Source organism: Camellia sinensis, chromosome 8 (genome assembly GCF_055761805.1).
Source record: "Camellia sinensis isolate YWXY chromosome 8, ASM5576180v1, whole genome shotgun sequence".
Taxonomy (NCBI): domain Eukaryota; kingdom Viridiplantae; phylum Streptophyta; class Magnoliopsida; order Ericales; family Theaceae; genus Camellia; species Camellia sinensis.
This window is the reverse complement of record NC_138968.1, coordinates 17,189,985-17,214,187: the sequence shown is the minus strand read 5'-3', so window position 1 is coordinate 17,214,187 and position 24,203 is coordinate 17,189,985. Positions and strand designations below refer to the sequence as shown.

The following is a 24,203-nucleotide window of genomic DNA, read 5'->3' as shown; positions in this document are numbered from 1 at the left end:
GATAAAGGGCACATGAAGCGGGAATGCCGAAAGCTCAAGAACAAGGAGAAAAGGGGTGACAAAAGTGTGGATAAGAAGTAAGAAAGCACAATGGCAGTTACTACTGATGATCTCATGGTCATTTATGAAGATGATTGTATCAATTTTGTGGGCCAAGAGAGTAATTGGGTGATTGATTCTGGTGCTTCTTTTCATGTGACTTCTCGAGTTGATTTCTTCACTACCTACACCAAAGGAGATTATGATTCTGTTCGAATGGGTAATGACGGTTTGTCCAAGATTATTGATATGGGTGATGTTTGCTTGGAAATAAATTTCGGCTGCAAGTTGTTGCTTAAAGATGTGAGGCATGTTCCCGACATTCGCCTCAATTTGATCTCTACCGGGAAGCTAGATGATGAAGGCTTCAACAACAAATTTGGTGATGGAATATGGAAACCCACAAAGGATTCTTTGGTGGTGACTAAGTGCAAGAAGACTCGTACACTTTATTCGATGCAAGGGAAAATTTGTAAAGGTTTTGTCAATGCACTTGAAGATGATATTTCTACCGAATTATGGCACAGGTGGCTTGGCCATATGAGTGAAAAGGGGCTACAAGTTTTGTTCAAGAAAGAGCTTTTACCCGGTTTGAAAGGTACACGTCTTAAAACTTGTGTTCATTGTTTGGCGGGTAAACAACATAGAGTTTCTTTTCATAAAAATGTTGCTTCTAGAAAAGAAAATGCTTTGGAGTTGATTCATTCGGATGTTTGTGGTCTTTTGAAAGTTAGAACACATAGTGGTGCACTTTATTTTGTTACTTTTATTGATGATTATTCAAGGAAAGTTTGGGCTTTTATACTAAAAACTAAAGATAAAGTTCTAGAAGTATTTAAGCATTTTCAGGCCATGGTTGAAAGAGAAACAGGGCAGAAATTGAAGTGCATCAGATCAGACAATGGTGGTGAATACATTGGGCCATTTGATGAGTATTGTCATAGCCAAGGTATTCGGCACCAAAAGACAGTTAAGAAGACTCCTCAACAAAATGGTGTTGCCGAGAGGATGAACCGCACCATTGTGGAAAGAACAAAGTGTCTGCTTTCACAAGCTAAATTGCCAAGATCTTTTTGGGGTGAGGCAATGAGGACAGCGGTTGACGTGATCAATTTGTCTCCTTCTTATCCTTTGAATGGTGATGTTCCAGAAAGAGTTTGGACCGACAAAGATGTGTCTTATGAGCACTTGAGAGTGTTTGGTTGCCGAGCTTTTGTTCACATTCCAAAGGATGAGAGGTCTAAGCTTGATAGCAAGTCAAGACAATGCATTTTTCTTGGCTATGGGCATGATGAGTTTGGTTATAGATTGTGGGATCCGGTCGACAAGAAAGTTATTCGAAGTCGTGATGTTGTGTTTCTTGAAGACCAAACAATTGAAGACTTTGGCAAAGGTGATCAACCGGAGTCAAAAACTAGTGACCTCATTGACATGGATCCATCTCCTTCATCTTCAGTTGATGATGAAAATAAGGGAGATGTGCAGCCACCCATTGAAGATGTAGAGGATGATGCTAATCCTAATGAAGTTAAGGCAGAAATTGAGGAAGAGCATTCAACTCAAGAATTGCCACTACAACTTGAGTTGATGAAATCTACAAGGGACCGACAACCTTCAAGAAAGTATCCTCCTATTGAATTTGTATTGATATCTGATCAAGGGGAGCCCGAGAGCTACTAAGAAGCAATTGAGCATGCAAAGAAAGGTGATTGGAAAAAGGCCATGGACGAGGAGATGAATTCCTTGCTTGAAAACCAGACTTATGATTTAGTGAAGTTGCCTAAAGGGAGGAAAATTCTGAAAAATAAGTGAGTTTTCAAATTGAAGAATGATAGCAAGAATCTGAGGTACAAATCACGTCATGTTGTGAAAGGCTTTGGGCAAAAGAAAGGCATTGACTTTGATGAGATTTTCTCGCCGGTTGTGAAGATGTCTTCTATTCGGGTTGTACTTGGCATAGCTGCAAGTATGAACCTTGAAGTTGAACAACTTGATGTGAAGACCGCATTTCTTCAGGGTGATCTTGAAGAATAAATTTACATGGAGCAACCAGAAGGTTTTGTGGAGAAAGGGAAAGAGAAATTTGTTTGCAAATTGAAGAAAAGTTTATATGGTCTCAAGCAAGCTCCGCGGCAATGGTACAAGAAATTTGACTCTTTCATGATGAATAATGGTTTTTCTAAAACCACTTCGGACCATTGTGTGTTTGTGAAAAATTTCTCGGATGGTAAATTTATTATTCTTTTGCTTTATGTTGATGACATGTTAATTGTGGGTCAAGACTACTGTAACGCCCTCAAATTAAACCCATAATATACATAACATTAACATGCACTAATAAAAGAAAACAAATCATTTGAGTTATTCATCAGAGTACTTTTATTGAAAGACATCACATGTAACATCAAAATAAATGCCCTAAGGGCTTACATCTTTCCAAGCTAACACTTGGACACAAAAGAATGAGTACTAACTCATTTACAGGTTAAACCCTTGGCTTGAATGTTTACATGTAATCTCAAATAAAAACAAATAACTAAAGACAAGTCTTCAAAATCCAAAAGTCAAATCCTTCCAAGCTAAGTCCTTGGAGGTAGCTTATCACCTGAACCTGAAAATGATGTTCCCATATAGGGTGAGCCACAGCCCAGTAGAAATATACTAAACCAAATATAAGCATTGAATAAAGCAATAGCATTCAATAGATGGTTAACCAAGATAATCAATTTTATCATTATACAGTCTCATGACACTAATGTCTAAGACACATTTCACTTTCCATTATTATCAACATGGCTCAGAACCTGGCCAAACTTACAACAGTGAACTATATATCATATTCACATTACTTTCAATATCAACAAAACAAATGAGACCCAGGCTCATATCAAAACACTTCATACTTCTCGTTTGATACACATTTTAGTGTTGTATCAATAACATGTAAAAACACTTCAATATCAATAAGCACACATAATAGTGATGCTAATGGAGTCCATCCCCTATCTCCTCCCAAACAAAATCCGGTTTAGAGGTCCATCCCCTATCTTCCCCTAAACCGTGGAGTATATCCCCTATCTCCTCCCAAACAAAAATGCATATACAATGTATTAAACACTTGTCATATACAACACACAATCAATACATGTATTTTCTGTATTAATTCAACAGTCTAAATCGATGACTTAACCAATGCGATTAGTTTCAGTTTTCCCTAATCCACATGCAATGTCTACAACAATCACGACTACCCTCCACCGATAGCCCAAAACAGTTATTTCTAAACAGGAAATAAATGTATCAACTAACATAATTCCAACATTTTCATAGATGAGTGATTAAACTACCAACTACACCACTTAATCAATAAATTCATTAATTCCATGAATTCAACTAAATTCCCCAATTTTCCCTAAATTAATTATATAAATTAATTTATTACAACAACTAGGGTTTTTCCCAAAATTACCAAACAACCCCCAACATATCAAAATACCAAAACTTAGAACAAAACCTATAATATGGAGTAGGAAATCCCTACCTCGAAGTGAGGAACTCAAATGGAGATGATGACCAAAGACCAACGTGCTCCAAATCCCAAGTTTCTCAGATTAAAACGAAGCCCTCAACCCACTCTAACTTTTTAATAAAGGACCAAGGTTAGATACTCACCCTAGGTAGATCAATTCTTAGAGAGAAGACAAGTTTAGAGAGAGAGAGAGAGAGAGAGAGAGAAAAAAACTCTCAAGGGGTGGTTTTTAAAAGTTAAGAAAGAAAAAGTAGGTCAAAAAGTGATCCAAAAAGTGAAATCTCAGACTGATGTAGTCGACTCCCCGCTCGAGCGTCCAAACTCCCGCTCCAGCGTCGAATACGCACTCCCAGTACTTTTGCAGAACCAGGTCCCCGCTCGAGTGTCTAACTCCCCGCTCGAGCGGCACTCACACACTTCCGCTCGAGCGTCCAATCCCACGCTCGAGCGTCCAACACTGCACAGGAAATACTGGATGGGTGATAATCCCGCTCGAGCACCAAAACCCCCGCTCGAGCGGACAAGCAACAAAAGAATCCCCGCTCGAGCGTCAAACTCCCCGCTCGAGCGGACAGGTCAAAATCTGGGCAACTAGTTTTGGTATCTAAACTCAACCGACCTATAACAGACCCGCCCAACACATCCTATAACTCAAAATACAAAGAGATTAAAGGACAACAACAACCAATATATAATGACAGGATCCACGGAACCTACATCCAGATACAATAATCTAAAGGGAAAAGACCGGGGTCGCTATAACCTCCCCTCCTTAAAAGAATTTCGTCCCCGAAATTAAGCATAAGGTTTCGAAAACAAGTTTTTCTCAAATTCCAACAATATGATAACTCAAAATTAAACAACCTGACCCAATACCAGCCATTTCATCTCTTATCAAGTGGCATTTCACAATATGTAAAATAACATATATTTCCACCTGTATTAACACTATGAAATTTTCTTTCAATTCCAACAATTTTCAATATATTCAACATATGCAATGTTCCATTAAACTTCCATTTCGAGGCAAGTTCCAAAATATTTCCATTAACCAAAACATTCTCAATGTTTTACAGCTTAAGACATATATAAAGCTCTAAAGTTCAACAATATTACAAAATCTAAATACAAGATTACAAATCGATAAACATGTCCGGATATTTTTCGCGGACTTCCAACTCACGTTCCCAAGTGGCTTCCTCTACCCCGTGATGTTTCCACAAAACTTTTACCAAAGGAATGGTCTTGCCTCGCAAGACTTGATCCCGCCTATCTAAGACCCGAACCGGCCTCTCCTCATACGAGGTATCCTCATCTACCTCTAAGTCGGTCCAATCCAATACATGCGATGGATCCGGCTCATATTTCCGAAGCATACTCACATGAAATACGTCATGAACTTCAGACAACTGCGGCGGCAAAGCTAAATGATAAGCAACCTCGCCAATCCTCTCGAGGATCTCAAAAGGACCAATAAACCGAGGGGACAACTTCCCACTCTTCCTAAACCTCATCAACCCCCGCCTATGTGATATTTTCAGAAAGACATGATCACCCACTTCAAACACCAAGGGTCTCCTCCTACGGTCGGCATAAGATCTCTGACGACTCTGGGCTGTAACAAGCCTCCTACGGATAAGCTCAACTTTCTCCGTCATTTCCCTCACTAACTCTGGACCCAACAAAGGTGCATCACCCACCTCGGCCCAACAAACTGGAGACCTACACGGTTGGCCGTACAAGGCCTCAAAGGGTGCCATACCGATACTAGACTGGAAACTATTGTTGTAGGCAAACTCCACCAAAGGCAAGTGTCTCTCCCACGACCCACTAAAGTCATGAACACAACCCCGAAGCATATCCTCAAGGATCTGAATAGTACGCTCGGACTGCCCATCAGTCTAAGGATGATAAGATGTGCTAAAGGTCAACTTAGTGCCTAAGGCACTCTGCAAGCTCTGCCACAATCTGGCAGTAAAACGAGGATCTCTATCGGAGACGATCGTCACTGGAGCCCCGTGCAACCTCACTATGTCCCGAATATATAAGTCGGCAAGATGATCTACTGAATCTCTTACGCGCATAGGAATGAAGTGCGCCGACTTAGTCAACCGGTCTACAACCACCCAAATAGCATCACTACCTCGCTGAGTCCTCAGAAGACCTACAACGAAGTCCATAGTGACATGCTCCCACTTCCACTCGACAATAGGCAAGGGTTACAACAAACCCGCTGACCTCTGATGCTCGGCCTTCACTTGCTGACAAGTAAGGCACTTAGACACGAAAGCTGCCACATCTCTCTTCATACCCCGCCACCAGAACTGGCGACCTAAATCCCTATACATCTTAGTACCTCCCGGATGCACCGCAAGGTGTGAATGATGGAACTCGCGGAGTACCTCCTCTCGGCAAGACTCCGGTACAAATAGACGGTCTCGGTATCTCACACTTAGGTCGGGATACACCGTCAAACCCTTCTCGACTTTCCCACTGGAAATCTTCTCTCGAAGAGATTCTACCTCAAGGTCACTTCTCTGAGCCTCTAATACTCGAGCCACCAGTGTAGGCTGCGCAACAACATAAAACAAGGCCGCAGCCTCAACGGATTCGCTCAGAAGCAAATCAAACTCCCCAAGTGCACCTAACATCTTCTACTCTCGGATGGCTATATTAGCTATGTCACCAACAGATTTCGTGCTAAGGGCATCGGCTACTACATTGGCCTTCCCCGAATGATAATGCAATTCGAAGTCATAATCCTCAATGAACTCCATCCACCTCCTCTGCCTCAAATTCAAGTCTTTCTATGTAAATAGATATTTCAGACTCTTATGATCCGAGAATACCTCAAACCTCTCACCGTAAAGATAATGCCTCCAAATCTTCAAGGCAAAGATCACCGCTGCTAACTCCAGATCATGCGTAGGGTAATTCTTCTCGTGTATTTTCAACTGACGTGAGCCATAGGCAACCACTTTCCCCTCTTGCATCAACACACAACCCAGATCCTCTCGTGAGGCGTCACAATAGACTGCATAACCCAACCCTCTCTCCGGAATAATCAAGACTGGAGCGGTGGTCAGTCTAACTTTCAACTCCTGGAATGACGTTTCACAAGTCTCACTCCATACAAATTTGACTCCCTTCTGAGTCAATCTAGTCAAAGGGGAAGCTAACCTGGAGAAATCCTTCACAAACCGACGATAATACCCAGCTAATCCCAGAAAACTGCGGATCTCATACACACTTTTAGGCTATGCCCAATCTTGCACTGCCTCTGTCTTGGATGTATCAACAGATACCCCTTCCCCCGAAACCACATGGCCTAAGAACTTCACATTTTCTAGCCAGAACTCACACTTCCCAAACTTAGCATAAAGCTTATGGGCTCTAAGTAACTCAAGCACCACTCTCAAGTGTTCCTTGTGCTCCTCCTCCGAAGGTGAATAAATGAGAATGTCGTCTACGAAAACGACCACAAAACGATCCAGGAATTCCCGGAAGATCCGGTTCATCAAGTCCATAAAGATTGCCGGTGCATACACTATGATTAACAGGTTGAAATTAGAGTTGAGCAAGTCTTTTGCTATGAAAGATTTGGGGGCGGCAAAGTAAATTCTTGGTATGAAAATTTTTTGTGATCGCAAAGAGGGGCTGATTTGGTTGTCTCAAGAAAGCTACATTGAAAAAATTCTTAAGAGGTTCAACATGGATAAAGCAAAGCCGGTTGGTTGTCCAATTGCGGGTCACTTCAAGCTTAGTTCGAATCAATGTCCTACAAGTGAAAAGACAAGGAAGATATGTTGAAAATTCCTTATGCTTCAGCAGTTGGTTCTTTGATGTACGCCATGGTTTGTACAAGGCCAGATATTGCTCACGCCGTTGGTGTGGTGAGTCGGTTTTTCTCTAATCCGAGTAAAGAACATTGGGCAGCGGTAAAATGGATTTTGAGGTATTTTCGAGAGACTTCGAAGGTATGTTTGTGTTTTGGGGATGGTAAGCCGATGCTTGATGGGTTCACAGATTCTGACATGGCCGGTGATGTTGATTCTAGGAAATCTATTTCGGGGTATTTGATGGCATGGCAATCTAAATTACAAAAATGTGTTGCTCTCTCAACTACTGAAGCTGAATTTATTGCCATTACGGAAGCTTGCAAAGAAGAGTTATGGTTGAAGAAATTTTTGCAAGAGTTGGGTTTGAAGCAAGAAAAGTATGTGCTTTATTTTGATAGTCAAAGTGCTATTCATTTGAGTAAAAATTCTACTTTTCATTCGAGATCGAAACACATTGATGTGAGATACCATTGGATTCGTGATTTGTTAGATTCAAAATTGTTACAACTCGAAAAGGTTCACACAGATGATAATATTTCAAATATGTTGACTAAGACTTTGTCGAGGGACAAACATTTAAAGTGTCGAACTTTGGCTGGTATGGTTGATATCTCCACCTAAGTCGATAGGGGGAGAATTGTTAGGATATATCTCCTTATTGGAGTTTGAGACCCAATTGGTTTGTTAAAGAATTTTAATTTGGTTTGGTTTAAGTATAATATATTTTAATATATTATATCTAATTTTTAGAGACCTAATTCAGTTTAGTAACAATTAGGGTTTGTTTACAAAATCCAAGATTTAATATATATATATATATATATATTATGTTCATCCGAGGCATTAATATAGCGGCAGCAGAATACACTTTGGTTTGTGAGATAGTGCTTGAGTTGACCAAGCAATTCGGTGGATTTTGTTTTGTGGAGCATCAATTTGTTTGATCATTATTTGGTGGGTTGATTTGGTTCGTTATTTTGGATCTTCTTCAACTCTGGTTTCAAAGATTTTGGTTCATCTATTTGGTGAAGTCTTTCCTCTTGTTTATTTGTGATTATTTGGGATTCACCTAAGGGTGATTTTTGTGAGACAATTCGTGTCTCGTTTGTAATCGTTTGGAAACTTTTTGGTTGATAGTGAAATCGGATTTCGATCCCGTGGACATACCTCACATTGAGGGAACCATGTAAAAATTCTTGTGTTGCTGTTGATTTAATTTTTCCACATTAGTTTTTATTCCCATTGATTGATTTACTTGTGGGGAATCATAGATTTTTCCTAACAACACCCCACCATCACCTTCTCCCAATCCAACGAAGTCATTTCCACTCTATCTTCTTCATCTTCTTCAATCCTTTTCACCAATAACCGGTGTAACCGGTCACAACAAGCATGCATGAGACGTGAGCCTCCATGTTCGTCGCATACACCGAAAAAATCAAAATCTCTCAAATATTTGGTTAGAAGCCCTAGTTTCACTCTTAGGGCATCCTCTATTTCTCTTCTTCGTCCAATCACCGAAATCGATCCATGTGATGAACACGTGACGCTCTAAGCCCAATCTCAAAGACATGCACAAGCTAAACTCAACTCAGTATAACTCAGCCTAAGCTTAAGATTAAAGTATAAGTCCAAGTCTAATACCAACCCTAGCATATGCACAAGCACAAGCCTATGCTCAATCCAAACCAAGATTAAGGGGTTGTTTGGGATGATCTAAATAAGTGTACTTTTTGTCTTTTTATAAAAAGATGTGCAGAAAAGTAGAGAGGTGATGTGATGGAAAAAAAGATAAAAAGATGGATTATTTGGGGGATGCCAAACCACCCCTAAGTCCAAATCTAAGCCCAATTTTATTGATACTTACTTTATAAGACAATTCTCATTCATAACTCAATGGTTTCGGCCTATCATTTTTATATTGTAATCTTCTTACTTAAGAAAATACAAAATTACTCGGACCGACCTCAACCAGCGATTCGGTCACACTTTAATTTTGAACTAGAGTTGCCGAAAAATCATTTACTGTTTTTGGCTTCAATTTTTTGGAAATTGAGTTTTTTGTTTTTCATGTTTTTCTTTTAATGAATATTTCAAAAAATTTAAGTAATTTTTTTTTACTTTTTTAGATGTACCTTACTTAGATATATTTATAAAAAAAAAAATATTTGTAAAAAAAATATTTTAAAAAATAATAAATACACAAGAATATAAAAAATGTACTGAATTTTTGTATTTTTTTTATTTAGTAAATTTTTTTAAGATTTTTTTTCCCACAAGCATTGGAATTTTGAAGTATATTTATATTAGGTGTATCTAAAAATTACAAATATTACTTAAAATATTAAAAAAATTTAGTTAAAAAAAAAACATGAAAAATAAAAAAATTCAATTTAAGTGAATATTTGTTTGGGAACCCTCCTTTTTAGCTAAAAAGTCAAAAAGTTACTAAATTAGTCAAAAAGCCAACAACTCATACTAAAAAGTCAAAGATTCTATTTTGTTTCTACTTTTTGCACATCTTTTTGTAAAAAGTCAAAAAGTCATCCCAAACATACTATTTTTTTTTAACTCATATTTTAATTAAATAACCAAAAAATTACTAAATTAACTTGTTCCCAAACGAGGCATCAGTTTTAAAACCAAACAAGCTGATTATTTCCAACAGAACCACCATCCACCACCGACCACCTCTCTCTCTCGACTCCAATTGCTCTCAATCCCTTTTACCTCCGTTTTCCTTTGATTTTAACGTGAGCAAGAGCCAAGAGATTAATAGAAGAATCAGAAAACAGAGTGGTGTGGATGCAACTATCAAAATTGTGGATAAAATATTTCTTTAAATTTAAAGTATTTTAGATGATGAAATCCCCATTTTAGAGGCAACCCAACCCATCTTTGTTTTCTTGCTAAGTTCAGTTGAGAGTAGTGGTTTTGCTTTAACAAACTAGGCTAGAGCAGAAAGAAAAAAAAGGTAGTTTTTTTTTGTTTTGTTTGTGTGTGTGTGTGTGTGTGCGCGCAGGGAAGAATGTGGGTGAAAAGATGTGGAGTTTGTGTCAAAATGGAGGAGGTCTTGTGGGTTTTGATCACTAGAGTTTTAAAGAAAGAGAGTGGAAATGGTACTTTTAAACCGACCATTTCCTACCATTCTTGCTTCTGAGTCTAGCGCAGTGACTCGCGATCTGCAACAGCAGAAAAAGGGGGTTGGACTTGCAGCGACAAGGGTCATGAAAGAGGGTAGGTGGTTCACGGTGGTCGGCGAAAGAGTGATGGCGAGGGTGTAGAGGTCAGTTCTCCTATCACCCATTCCGTTCTTTTTTTCTTCACAATTCATTTCTGAGAGAGGAGAGGGAGACCACTGTTTGTTTAAGAGAGAGAGAAGAGAGGGAGAGAGGACGGTTGGCGTAGGCAAACAGAGCAAAAAAACATGTGGGTCATTTTTTTGCTTTTGTTGGTGCTGCGTAATTTGAGCATAGTTGGGCTGAGGATTTTGTGTAGACCAAATATTATTGTTAAAACAACTATAATTTTACATTCATTTTTCATAACCATTAGATAAGAAAAGAAAAACTTTCCTTACATGAATAGAATGGAGAGGATCAAATTGGGGAGTAGGATTATGTAAAATATTGCTTAATTAGCTAAAATTGTTTAATTTGCACTGATTCACTTGCTAATTGCGAGTTGATTTTCTATTAATTTCAAATTTATAATTCGTATATGAAATCGTCCCCTTCTACTAGGGGTGTCTGCAATGCAGTTCGGTCAGTTTGAGAGTAAAATTATAAATTAAACCGTAAATGGCAGATTGACAAATAATCAAATCATGGTTTGGGCAGTTTGGAGCATTTTCAATTTGCTAGTTTATTGAAGAGTATTCTTAAACAATTATAAACTATTTACATAATATATAACACTAAGTTGCATAATACATTTCATATACATAATACAAACTAATTTTGCATATATTTTTCATAAATATAACTACTAATTTATAACAAATTTCATATAAATCTCTCTCACACTTATTTTTACTTTGATATTTCATTAAATATTAAAAACAATATGTATTAACTATAACAGAGTGGCTTTGACGACGAGTATAAATTTCAAAATTTAATCCGCAGTTAGTAGATGAATCAGTGAGAATTGCGCAGTTTTAGTGGATTAGGTAGTATTTTCCACAGCCCTACCCTCTACCATAGTTAATACATATATACATAATATATATTTATTTATTTCCAATGTAATATAAAATTAAAAATAAATATGAGTGATATTTGAGATGTAGAATTTGTTGCAAATTAGTGTTATGTGAAAAATCTAAAATTCCGAAGATATTGATTTGTGATTATGTATCAATTTTAAACAATAAATAACAATCACAATCAAACAATCAAAGACGAAACAACATAACGATTTAACGTGAAAAAACTACAATTGAAGCGCCTCCAATTGTGATAAAAAAAAAAATCACGGGCCAAAGCCACAAAACAATCCACTAAGAAGACAAAAAAGAAATTGCACTCCAACATTGAATCCACAACGCCGATGTTGAATTATAACAATGAGCCACTCCAAAATCTACCAAAATTTTAAGCCCAAATTCCTCAAAATCCACTTAAGAACAACCCTCTCTTTTGTATTAAATAAAACAAAACAACCAAATCTTTTGATATAATTCACTCAATTCATGATATAAACTCTCACAGATATCAAAGGAAGTAACCAAAGAAGTTCCAGAAGAAAACCCTAATATCCAAGAAGAAGACCTGGAAGTCGTACCCTAAAATTAGATTGAATCGTAGATTTATAGAGACCAGGGACGCGATGCTCGCTCGAGCGAAGGAATGCTCGCTCGAGCGAGGAGACTAAAACGAGTGTTTTTCCAAGTGTCTTCGCTCGAGCACCAAAGTGTCGCTCGAGCGAAAAATGCATCTTCTCAGTATTTTTTCAGTCAGTGAAAACTTCTGGAACCAAAGATTCTTCGCTCGAGCGCATATTCCTTCACCCGAGCAAACAAACAACTTCGACTGGATGATATAATTAAGATCAAGACCACAAACTCCTCTACTTTGCATAGACACAATTCGGATTGGATTCGCATCTAAATACTCATAGCCTCACTGAAATAAAAGAATGAATAAAATTACAACTGGAAAGAGTTTTGTCAAACGGGATTGGCAATAACAAAAACCCAACAACATGTATAAAAAATATTATGCAAAATAGTGTTATATATTATATGCATACGTTTGATAATTGATTAAAATTATTCTTCAATTAACAAGCAAGTAAAACTGACTAAACTGCGGTTTGATTATTGATAATAAATTTGTCATTATCCACAATTTAATAATAATTTTTTTTTTTGGACGTTTTGAAAATTCAAATAATTCTTCTCTTAAATATTTGAGTATAGGTTATTATTGAAAAAAATCATATTAGTAAAGTGACTGGGATAGAATTGTTAAAACTTTAATTCCAAAATAATTTACACTTTTTAAAACTAAAAAATAGTTTTCGTTTAAATAAATTTATTTTTCATTTTTCATATCCTAAAAACTAAAAAATAAAGATTTTTTTTAAATAAAAAATTATTCTACTAAAATAAACAAAGCATTAGTAGTGTTGGAGAGTCGAGTATGCACACAGTGCAACAACAAGAAAAAAAGTGAAAGCAACTAATTACTGTAGAATTAGGAACTAAGTAAAAAAAAGTAGTTGTTCAAACAGATTTGAGTAGGGGTGGGCGCGGATTGGTTGCGGCCACGAAACCTCCAATCCGCCATCCATCCGCTAAATTGGCGGATTGGTGAAAATCAATCCGCATCCGTCCGCCAATCCAGCGGATGCGGATTTGGCGGATTGGCGGATGGATGCGAATCGGTTTGGCGGTTTGAAAATTTACAAATTTTCAACATACAAAAAAAAAAAAACCCAGGAAAAAATTCAATTGTCTGAATGTGATGTGCCTGCCTGGGATTAAAGGGAATTGCATATATTTTACAAATGATTTGTGTTGTTGTACAAACAGGTACATTAAAAGTTCAGGATATGACACGGGTGTTCAACTTGTTGGAGGACTCAACCATTGAGCCACTTTACCCAACAAACATTGCATCAACAAAGCTTCCCCTTCTTGCTGTTTGGGTTACTTACTCCAATTCCTTGGTGAGACCATGAGATTAGCCGCATGGCATGGCACGGTGAAAGAGATCACAGAACCTTTTATCTTTGTTCTATGAAAATAACCCATATGTTCAAAGTATTTTACTCTAGCTGTTTCTATCTTTTGTATTTTATGTAAATTTGATATTCATTATCAGGCATTTTATTAGAATACAAGGAATTTTCAATAAATTCAAGTTTGCTGTAGAATGCTTTTGTTTAAAGGAATGGAAAGAAGTTGGGGCCGTTTTGAGCAAGGTGCTATTAATATTATTTCACATTATATTTTTAGTCTCTAATGCAGCAAATCTGCCATTCATCTTCACATGTGATGTGAGACCAGAAAACATTGCACAAACATACATAAATTTGATAGGTCTAAAACTGCAAATTGAATCTTGAAAAAGAAGAAGATATCCAATACCATTCACTAAATAATAAGCAAAGGGTAATATTATTGAACTCCACATTTATTTTATTTTATATGTCATCTTGCCACTAGTGTAACATATAACAGTTACCACAAGTGCTCTCCAATTCTCTCCCACCTACAATATCTAATGTTGCTTCTTTTTCTTCTCCAAATAAAAGTGATTTTGTTGGAAATTCAAGACTGCCCAAGCCAAGTGCCAAAAACCAATCGCTAGCCAAAGTGCATATATTATCTAAGAAAATTATTCTCAAATGCACCAGAAAAAGAAGGGAAAAAAAAGTTTATTTATCTATTCACAAGAGATGTCAATAACAGAACATGAGTAAAACAAAAATCCATTGCTCACAAAAATAAAACCATAAGTACAAAGAAAACTTCAACAATTCCAAAAAAGCATCAACTTAACAAACCTCATATGACATGTTATCAATTTCCATTATCTTCTCCTGGGCATCCAAATCATATGCTTATAAATATGATTTGTTGCACATCATATTTGAGTTTATAAATATGTTTATAAATATGATGTGATATGTTTATAAGTTCTCCATCAAAATTTGAGTTTACATAAGCCAAATCATATTTGTAAACAAACACATCATATTTATAAGTTATAAACCATATTCTCACATCATATTTATAAGTTATAAGCCAAACATTAAATGTGAGACCAAAAAACTCAAACTCAAATTATATTATAAGTTATACTTGGCATATCCATATTCTATAGATTTCAAGCTAAGCCATCATACATACATTACACAATGTTGCTTAGATGTTCTCTTTAGATTATTTTCCTGGGTACATATGCTTCCAGCTATTGGACTCATTTCTTTCAAAAAACAAGTAATGTTTTATTGATGGAAAAAACATTACAACAGGAAAGAGGAAAGAAAAGGAAGCATGTTATGTTTTAGCAAGTGCATTTTGGTAAACACATTCCGGTAAGTATAATTGTTTGACATCCAAAGGAAATTGAATACTCCAAAATAATTCCAGATTGTGAACAGATTAAAACAGATTCTGAATAAAAAAAAATAAACCAAACCTCTCTGTGGTTTTCTCTCTGTATGTATTCCTTTCTCTGTGTGTAGAACCCTTAACAGTTAACACTGTGTGACTGTGTCAATCAATCTAACCACGTCTCTAGTTTTAGAAATGGAACAAAACAAAATAATAATAATAGATTACACTCTAACAGATTAGATTTAGAAGTTTAGAACTGGAACCAAAAACAAAAAAAAAAAAACCAATTAAGAAGAAGAAGAAGAAGGTGAGAGAGAGAGAGAGAGAGGTACCTCAGTTACAGTCAATGTAGACTAGTAGACTGTAGATCGATCAATCTAACCATCTATTTTGTTTTAGAACTGGAACAAAAAAAAAAAAAACAGATTAGACTCAGATCATCAGAAGAAGAGAAGAAGAGGAAAACAGAAGAAGATGAGAAGAAGAGGAAAGCAGAAAGAGAGAGAGAGAGAGAGAGAGAGAGAGAGATACCTCAGTCACTGTGTAGATCGATCGCCGATGCCGTGTACGCCGTGTAGATCGATCGCCGACGCCGTGTATGTATAGATCGTCCGACGATGTGTTGGGTAGAGAGAGAGAGAGAGAGAGAATGAGAATGTCGAAATTAGGGCAAAATGAGAGAGAGCTATGCATATCAGAAACGAAAAGGGGGGAAAATGAGAAATATATCAGCCCCAAAAAAAAAATAGCCATTGTGGTCAGGTCGGGTCTGCCGACTAAAATGGTGGATCACCCGCCACCTGACCTGAACCCGAAAAAAATCAAAATCTAGGCCTATACCCGCCCGCCACGTGGCACGCATCCATCCATTGTTGGTCGGGTCGGTCGAGTGTGGCGGGTTAGTGGATCCGCTGCACAGCCCTAGATTTGAGATAGAGAGTTGAAAGCTGACTTACAAGTCAACTACCTAAGCAAAGCAAGAGTACTAAATCTATACAAATTTCCAAGTATTAATGAGGTTAATGTAATTAAATATTTTATTAGATATTATCATCCTATAAAATGCTGACCTTTTAAAAGACTTTTTTATGGAAAATTAATCTTTATTTTTTCCAACTTACTTGTAACGCCCTCAAAATAAACTCATAAATCATACAATCTTGACATGCTTAGGCATAAGAGAGTAAAGCATAATTTCATTAATCAGAGTGTTCACTACAAAAGTATTACATGTTGACATCAAAAGTAAAAGTCCTACGGGCTTACAACTTTCCAAGCCAACACTTGGTTACAAAAGAAGAGTGCTAACTCTAAACACAAAATAAGTCCTTGGCTTGATTTACATGTAATACACAAAAATAATCACAAAAAGATCTCTCAGCCACTAAGCCTCCCAAGGTACGTCCTTGGAGGTGGCATGTCACCTGCACCTGAAAAGGATGTCCCATATAGGGTGAGCCAACGCCCAGTAGAGATATGCTAAACATAATATGAACAATAACTAAAACATTAACATTTGATAAATGTTTAACCGATAAAAACAACATACAGTACAATCCCGTTCCAAAATCCTTCACTTAACCGATTCTCAACTTACAACACGGCTCAGAACCTGGCCAAATAACTTACATGAGACTACGTCTCATGCCAACAATACTTCAAACTGCCATTTTACGGAAATTGCATCCGCAGGATTCGACACCCATGTATAATTATTTTCTAGTTGCCATTTTACGGAAATTCCATCCGCGGGACTCGGCACCCATGTATTTGTATTTTCGAATTGCCATTTTACGAAAATTTCATCCGCGGGATTCGGCACCCATGTATAATTATTTTCGAATTGCCATTTTACAGAAATTTCATCCGCGGGATTCGGCACCTATGTATTCAAATACTCATCATATATAATGACCAATCAATACACATATTCGCTGTATTATTCCAACCGTCATACTCAATGACATACTCAAATTGATTAGTTTTAATTTACCTAATCATCATGCAGTGTCTACAACAATCAAGACTATCCTCTACCGATAGCCCAAAGCAGTTATTTCTAAACAGATAATAAATGCATCAATAGATAAATTATCAACAATTCTCAAAGGTGAGTGATTATTAAATCCAACTCCACCATTCTACTACATACTGAGCCAATTTCATTATTCCCAACTCAATTTCATATTTCCATAATATTCCCAAATTAATTATATAAATTAATTCATAACACCAAATTAGGGTTTTTCTCCTTCTTTCTCAATATTGACCCAAAGCCTCAAAATATCTTCAATAACATCAATACCCTCATTTTATGACCAAAATACACAAATGTGGATCAAAATAACAAAACCCCTCTTTATAACTTTTGAAACCCTAATTCCCAAAATTAAACCATTTATACAAAATGCTCAAAATCTATGTCAAAGATCATAAAGATGAGTAGTTATCCCTACCTCAAATTCGGAGCTCAAATGAGAAGATGAAGAATTTTGAAGGTGCTCCAAATCCCAAGATTTTCGAATCAAAAGGTAGCCCACACCAAGATCAACACTTTTTACAAAGGCCCAAAGGTAGGAGATCACTCAAATTAGATCAAACCCTAGAGAGAAGTTGAAGTTTTAGAGTGAGGTGCTCTCCAATGGCGGTTTTGAAAAGTTAGAGAGAGAAAGGAAGTTGAAAAGTGATCCAAAAAGTCACTTTTCAGACTGATATAAAAGTTTCCCCGCTCGAGCGTGGAACTCCCCGCTCGAGCGTCAGACACAAACTCATGCTCGAACGTGAAAAGCGCCGCTCGAGCGTCGATTGCACACTTTCAAAAGTTTTGCAGACCATGGTCCCCTCTCGAGCGTCAGAATCCCTGCTCGAACGGAGGAACAAAATCAAAGGGCCACGCTCGAGCGTCAAAAGCCCCGCTCGAGCATCCGAAGACCTGCCGAGCAAAATGCTGTGAGATGAAAAACTATGCTCGAGCGTCAAAACACCCGCTCGAGCGGAGAAGCAAAAACGAAAGGCCCGCTCAAGCGTCAAAAGCCTCGCTCGAGCGTGAAGGCCAAAATCTGGGCATCAACTCTAGGTTTCCAAACACAACCAACCTGTTTCAAACCTGCCCAACACAACCCAAGATTCAAATTCAAGATAGAAGGATGGGAATGAGAATGAGATAACGACACAACCACGGGACCGAGTCCAGAATACAATAAATAAAGAAAGGGAAAATCGGGATTGCTATATTACTTTTTTGGTTTAAGGTGAAAGCTTTTGTTGTGATATATCTTATATTTTTACTACACATTCAAAATTATTGTAAGGGGCTTTTTATAGAGGTGGAGGGTTAAAGTTGAAAATCAGAGTAAAAAGCTAAATCATGCTTCACCTAGGCCAATGCAGAGGTCCAAGGCAACGCATCTGATCCAAAGTTTTAGGGGTATATGTTATATTTTTTGTTAGGGTTTTTATTGTAGACTGGTTAAGTTTAGATGTTTAAAGTTCTGTAATTTTTATTCCAAGTAGTGGATTTGATTTCCTCCCCTCTATGAGCATAACCATATTGCCGAATCATGTTTAAATTATATTTTGTGTATTTAATTTATTTCTCTTTATTGTAAATGCCATAACTTACAATTAAAAATTTTAGGTGTTATTGTACAATGTCAAAGCAATATTTCTAAACAATGACAAACGAATCCAAATTAAACAAAAAATTATACTTGCATAGCTCCAATCAAGCTAGTTCTAACTATGAAAATCTTTCAAGAAAAATTGAAATGCAGTCCAAAGGAAGCTATGTAAATGAAATACTAAGTTTTCGTATAAAAATTTAATCTAATGATGCATATATAGTTTCCCCATCATATGTTTAATAAGGCTGCCTTAATAATACAGAAGCAACAGAGGATGCCGACAATTATAATTTACTTAAATATGAAGCATTTGATATGAAACCATTTAAGGTTCACTTACATTCAAAGTGATGGAATTTATGCATTCACCTGATGGCATAGGCAAATCTGCAGGATTTGTGTCAATTCTATGATCTTCAATTGGCATCTCTTGTGGGCATAGAAAAGGTTTGGGAGGCATCTGCAATTGTTCTACATTCCCTTCAAGCATTTCAACAACTTTGTTCATTGAAGGATGGTCACTAGGCATCATTTGTATGCACCACAAAGCCACTATTATCATCTTCTTCACCATCACCCCTTCCTCCTCATTAGTCTCTCTCATTTCTATGTCCCTTCCTTCTTTGAATTGATCATAAATCCAAGAAGGAAAGTAAATTTGGCTTGTATGATCAGCAAAGGCATTCAAATTCCGCCTCCTACCAGTCATTTCCATCAACAACATTCCAAAACTGTAAACATTAGCTTTATATGAAACGCCTCCAATGTTTTTGTAGAATAACTCTGGAGCCATATAACCCATTGTCCCCCTTGCTGGAGTCAAAGTCACAATGCTATCATCAGTTGAATACAATTTTGCAAGCCCATAGTCAGAAACTTTTGGAGTAAAATTCTCATCAAGAAGAATGTTGTGAGGCTTGATATCAAAATGCAAAATTTGCATGTCACAACCCCAATGTAAATATTCAATCCCACGAGCCACTCCTAGAGAAATCTCATACATTTGCTTACAACTCAATGTTATGTATCCTTCTTGAAAAAAAATATACTTTTCGAGAGATCCATTTGGCATGAAGTCATATAAAAGAGCTCTCTTAGATCTCTCTGCACAATATCCAATTAGCTTAACCACATTAACATGATGAATCCTTCCAATGGTAGCAACTTCATTGATAAATTCTTGTCCATTGGCTTTGGGCTTGCCCAATACTTTTACTGCTACAAGATGACCACTTCTAAGCTTTCCTTTGTAGACAGAACCATAGCCTCCTTCTCCCAACTTGTCTTTGAAACCTTTGGTCATCTTTTTAATATCTAAGTAAGAGTAGCTAATTGGCAAGAGGTGATTTTGACTTCGTAGATAACCTTCAATGTTATCGAACATCGATAAATGCCTTATCTTAAACTTACGGATTAAAAATGCAAAAACACGCAAGGCAAATAGAATTCTTGTCAAAAGGATTCCTCCTGTATGTAAAAATCACAAGATGACAAATTAAAAATCATTTTTTGTCCTGCCATTGTTAGAATTTGGAAATATTTACCCTAGTGGGGGACAAACATCGGGTAAAATTTAGACTCGTTAAGAAATATATAGAAAACTCTTGTGTCCAAGTCTAACCTAGTCTGACTTCAGGCCTGGAAGTCTCATCCAAAATCCAGCCCTAAACTAGTATTACAATCCCGAGCCCACCAAACAAGCCCATAGATTAAATAAAAACTAATATTATAAAACTCAGAATTAATAATTTTATATCCACAAAAACTAAATATCAAGCCATATCCTAGGTATAAATTCAGATAAATAAATTTTCTATAAGTATATACATATTGATAGGTAATATTATGGTAAAAAGGTGTGTATTATAAACAAGTAATAACATTTGTGGATTTAATACCCACAAATGTCATAACTCAATTTTATGAGAGTTATAATTGTAAAAATAAAAAAAAATTATAACCAAACACCACATAAGATATAAGCAAAGAGTTTTTGGATCATAATTAAAATAATATCATAACTAATATTATAATGAGTTATAACTAACACCACGATCTATATAACCAAGTTATATAATTAACTCATAATTAATATCATAATAGGTCATAATCAAATACTATAAATGTTATAATTATGGGGCACATGGTATATAACATTTCTCATCGTATATGTTAACAATTGGGTCAAATCAGGCCACAAGAAACATTTCTAAATCGAACTCATTTAATAAGCAGGCTTAAAAAGTTATTCTAACCCAACTTTGTAAGCTTAAATATCAATCTTAGGTCTCGTTTAGTAATATGCTGTTTTAGTAATTTTTTAATTTTTTTAACTAAAAAATGAGATAAAAAAATTGATATGTTTGGGATAATTTTTTGATTTTTTACGAAAAGATGTGCAAAAAGTAGAAAGAAAAAAGAATCTTTATTTTTTTGGTATATAATGTTGATTTTTTAATTTTTTTAATGACTTTTTGACTTTTAAATTAAAAAGTAATATTACCAAACGAGACATAAGTCTTAAAAAAACACAAGCTTGACAGCCCATCAGGTCGTGCCCAACCCTAATCCACCTTAAAATCAATTGACAAAATAACTTTTTCCAGTTACAAAGGGGAGTAATTTACCTATGATTCTGAGCTCGTAACCCCATCTACGATCTATAAGAAAAATTAAACAAAAATCAGACGACATGCATAAAAATTACAAATAAATTAAACTAAAATCCAGAAACAAAAAAGGAACTCACATGGACAATCCCAAGGACCCTTCGATGGAACTTGAACTTTAAAGACACACCGCCTTAAAACTAACCATAATGAAATATTCAATTAGTCTTAATTATCAAAATTATCAAAAGCGTCTTGATAGGAATGAGAAAAGTAACCGGATGAGATCCAACAATTTGAACATTGGTATGATAAAATTGCACCACAATATATAAGAGTTTTATAAATTAATAATTTTTATCCTTAAAAGTAAAAAACTTATTGCAAAAGATATTAATACCTATTATCGCAAGAATAATTGTTAAAACATTGTTCTGAAAAGTCAAAAACAGAGATTTTTAGCAACAACATTTTGTAAATGAATAAGGAGTTTTTATTGTTTTCTTCCAATTAACTTTTGAATTAAATATTATGTAGTTGCCCACTGCAATAAATTAAGATTTTAAAAATTAAAATTTAAAGATAAAAGTGCTTGTTAGGGAAGAAATATTTTTATTGCTAGAAGTGTCATTATTATATTTATTTTTAACGACGAAATTTGAACATTAGTATTATCATTTTACAATCAAAATTAGCCTATGAATTTTTTTTTTAGAATCAAATTATTTTGTCACTAAAATGCATTTATTAGTGACATTTATAATTTTTTGTCACTAAAAGCCATATTTTTTACTTTACAAAACATCTTTTTAATGACTATTATCACAACGACATGAATTGATTTCTAAATATTTTTTGCAACAAAAATTTCACACTCTTTAGGGTCTGTTTGGTAACGTTTACATTTTCAGTTTATATTTACAAAAATTTTATAAACTGGTTTTTATTTATTTTTTGTTTATTTTTAGAAAAACATAAACTACAAACGCGTTTGGTAATTGACAAAATGTTTTAAAATTTTAAAAATATAAAAAAGAGTGAGAAATGGCAAGTGGCGGCGAAAGACGGTGGTGGAAAGTAGTGACGGTGGGTGGTGGGTAGCTGGTGGTGGTGGGTGGGTGGGTGGGTGACAGTGGCAGGTGGGTGGCGGATGGCGGGTGGTGGCGGTGAGTGGGTGGGTGACGGTGGTGGGCGGTGGGTGGTAGCGAGTGGGCGGTGATGGCAGGTGGTGGGTGGTGGTGGCAGGTGGGTAGCGGATAGCGGGTGGTGGCGGGTGGGTGGTGGATGGTGATGGTGGGTGACGGTGGCGGGTGGTGGGTGGTGGTGGTGGTGGTGGTGGTGGTGGTGGTGGTGAAAGGTGGGTGGCGGATGGCGGGTGGTGGCGGGTGGTGGCGGGTGGATGGTAGGTAGTGATGGTGGGTAGGTGGGTGACGGTGGTGGGTGGCGGATGGCGGGTGGTGGCGGGTGGTGGCGGGTGGATGGTAGGTAGTGATGGTGGGTAGGTGGGTGACGGTGGTGGGTGACGGTGGCGGGTGGTGGATGGTAGCGAGTGACTGGTGGTGGCGGTGGTGGCGGGTGGTGGCTAGTGGTGGCAGGTGGGTGGGGGATAGCGGGTGATGGTGGCGGGTGGTGGTGGTGGATGGGTGACGGTGGCAGGTGGTAGCGAGTGGGTGGTGGTGGTGATGGTGGTGGGTGGTAGTGGTAAGTGGGTGGCGGGTGGGTAGTGGGTGATGGTGGTGGTGGTGGTGGTGGTGGTGGTGGTGGTAGTGGGTAGTGGTGGCGGGTGAGTGGCAGATGGCTGGTGGTGGATGGTGGTAGCAGGTGGGTGGTGAGTGGTGGTGGCAAGTAGGTGGCGGGTGGTGGTGGCGGGCGGTGGATGGTAGTGGCGGGTGGATGGCAGGTGGGTGGTGATAGTGGTGGTGGCGAGGGATGGGTAGTGGCGGCGAGCGGGTGGCAGATGGGTGGTGGCTAGTGGGTGGTGGTGTGTGGTGGTGGCAGGTGGGGGTGGGTGGTGGGTGGTGGCGGAAGACGGCGGTGGAAAATGGTGGCGGGTGGTGGCTAGTGTTAGGTGGTAAAAAAAAAAAAACTGAAAACTCAAAATGGAAACACATTTATTGTGTTTTCATTTTTTGGCCAAATTTATAAACTGAGATCACTGATTTATAAATCAAAAATTTTACCAAACAAGTTTTTATTTGAGTTTTTTAAATTTTTGTAAATATAAACAGAAAACTGAAAACGTAAGTGTTACCAAACGGCACCTTATAGATTGTAATGACTTTGAAACAAATATAAATAGAGAAGGGAGAATACATACAGTCGTAGTCACTACTCAACTGATCTGCATTTTTTGAAAGAAATAAACAGTGTTAGAGACCAAAGCATTACTATTCTGTGGAATGTAGATAATAGGTCTTAACAATTCTATCTATTTTCAATGCAATGTTCAGACATAATGTGATAAATTAAAAGTGATATAAAAATGTGACAAATCTAACATCATTCATGTTTGATCATTGAAATGAAAGTGAAATGAAATGATTATTTTATTAGAATTTTATTTTCTCATAAGCTCAACAATTAAGGGGTGAAAAATAGAACATGAGTCCCCGTCAAGAAAAGAAAAAGAAAAATGGAAAAATGAAAAAATAGAGCAGGAGACTGATAGAAACTTGTGAAAATTAACTACTAAGAGATAAAAGGTCAATCCCAAAGCTTGATTTCTCCTTTAATTTTACAAACTAGTGTTCCATTTGGCTTCTTGTTTTTCAATTTGTACAATAAGAATTATTTACTTTCAAAATGATCTTGTGGATTAACTGCATACTGAGAGGGTAATTTATGTGGAAATTGGGCCGAGCTAGGTGATGTGCCGTTCTATGGGCTACAGTGAGAAGGACTGAGTAAAAGGGCCTGATAGTTAGCCCTGGTCCCAGAGAGCCTTGCAGTTAGCCAGGTCCCAGAGAGCCTTGCAGTTAGCCCAGTTCCAGAGAA

At 37.1% G+C, this 24,203-nt stretch overlaps 1 protein-coding gene and 1 pseudogene across 5 annotated transcripts; both read right to left on the bottom strand.

The window, feature by feature from the left end:
• The window catches only part of LOC114263480 (protein phosphatase 2C 51-like), a 62,494-nt pseudogene extending 51,780 nt beyond the window's left edge, over positions 1-10,714 (bottom strand).
• A 1,707-nt stretch (positions 10,715-12,421) lies between these two features.
• On the bottom strand, positions 12,422-23,995 carry LOC114263461 (rust resistance kinase Lr10). 5 transcript variants are annotated; one of them, XM_082882132.1, is made up of 4 exons: positions 23,527-23,995; positions 21,350-21,409; positions 21,228-21,260; positions 18,670-20,067 (listed from the first exon to the last, which is right to left on the bottom strand). In XM_082882132.1, exon 4 carries the CDS (start codon positions 19,982-19,984, stop codon positions 18,926-18,928), a length of 1,059 nt encoding a protein of 352 aa, XP_082738258.1. In that variant the 5' UTR covers positions 19,985-20,067; positions 21,228-21,260; positions 21,350-21,409; positions 23,527-23,995; the 3' UTR covers positions 18,670-18,925. The 5 variants fall into 5 exon arrangements, with proteins under 5 accessions (XP_082738256.1, XP_082738258.1, XP_082738259.1 ...); XM_082882133.1 differs by having other exon boundaries at positions 18,670-19,965; XM_082882130.1 differs by lacking the exons at positions 21,350-21,409; positions 23,527-23,995 and adding an exon at positions 12,422-12,533 and having other exon boundaries at positions 18,970-20,067; positions 21,228-21,333.
• Between the last annotated feature and the right edge of the window lie 208 nt (positions 23,996-24,203).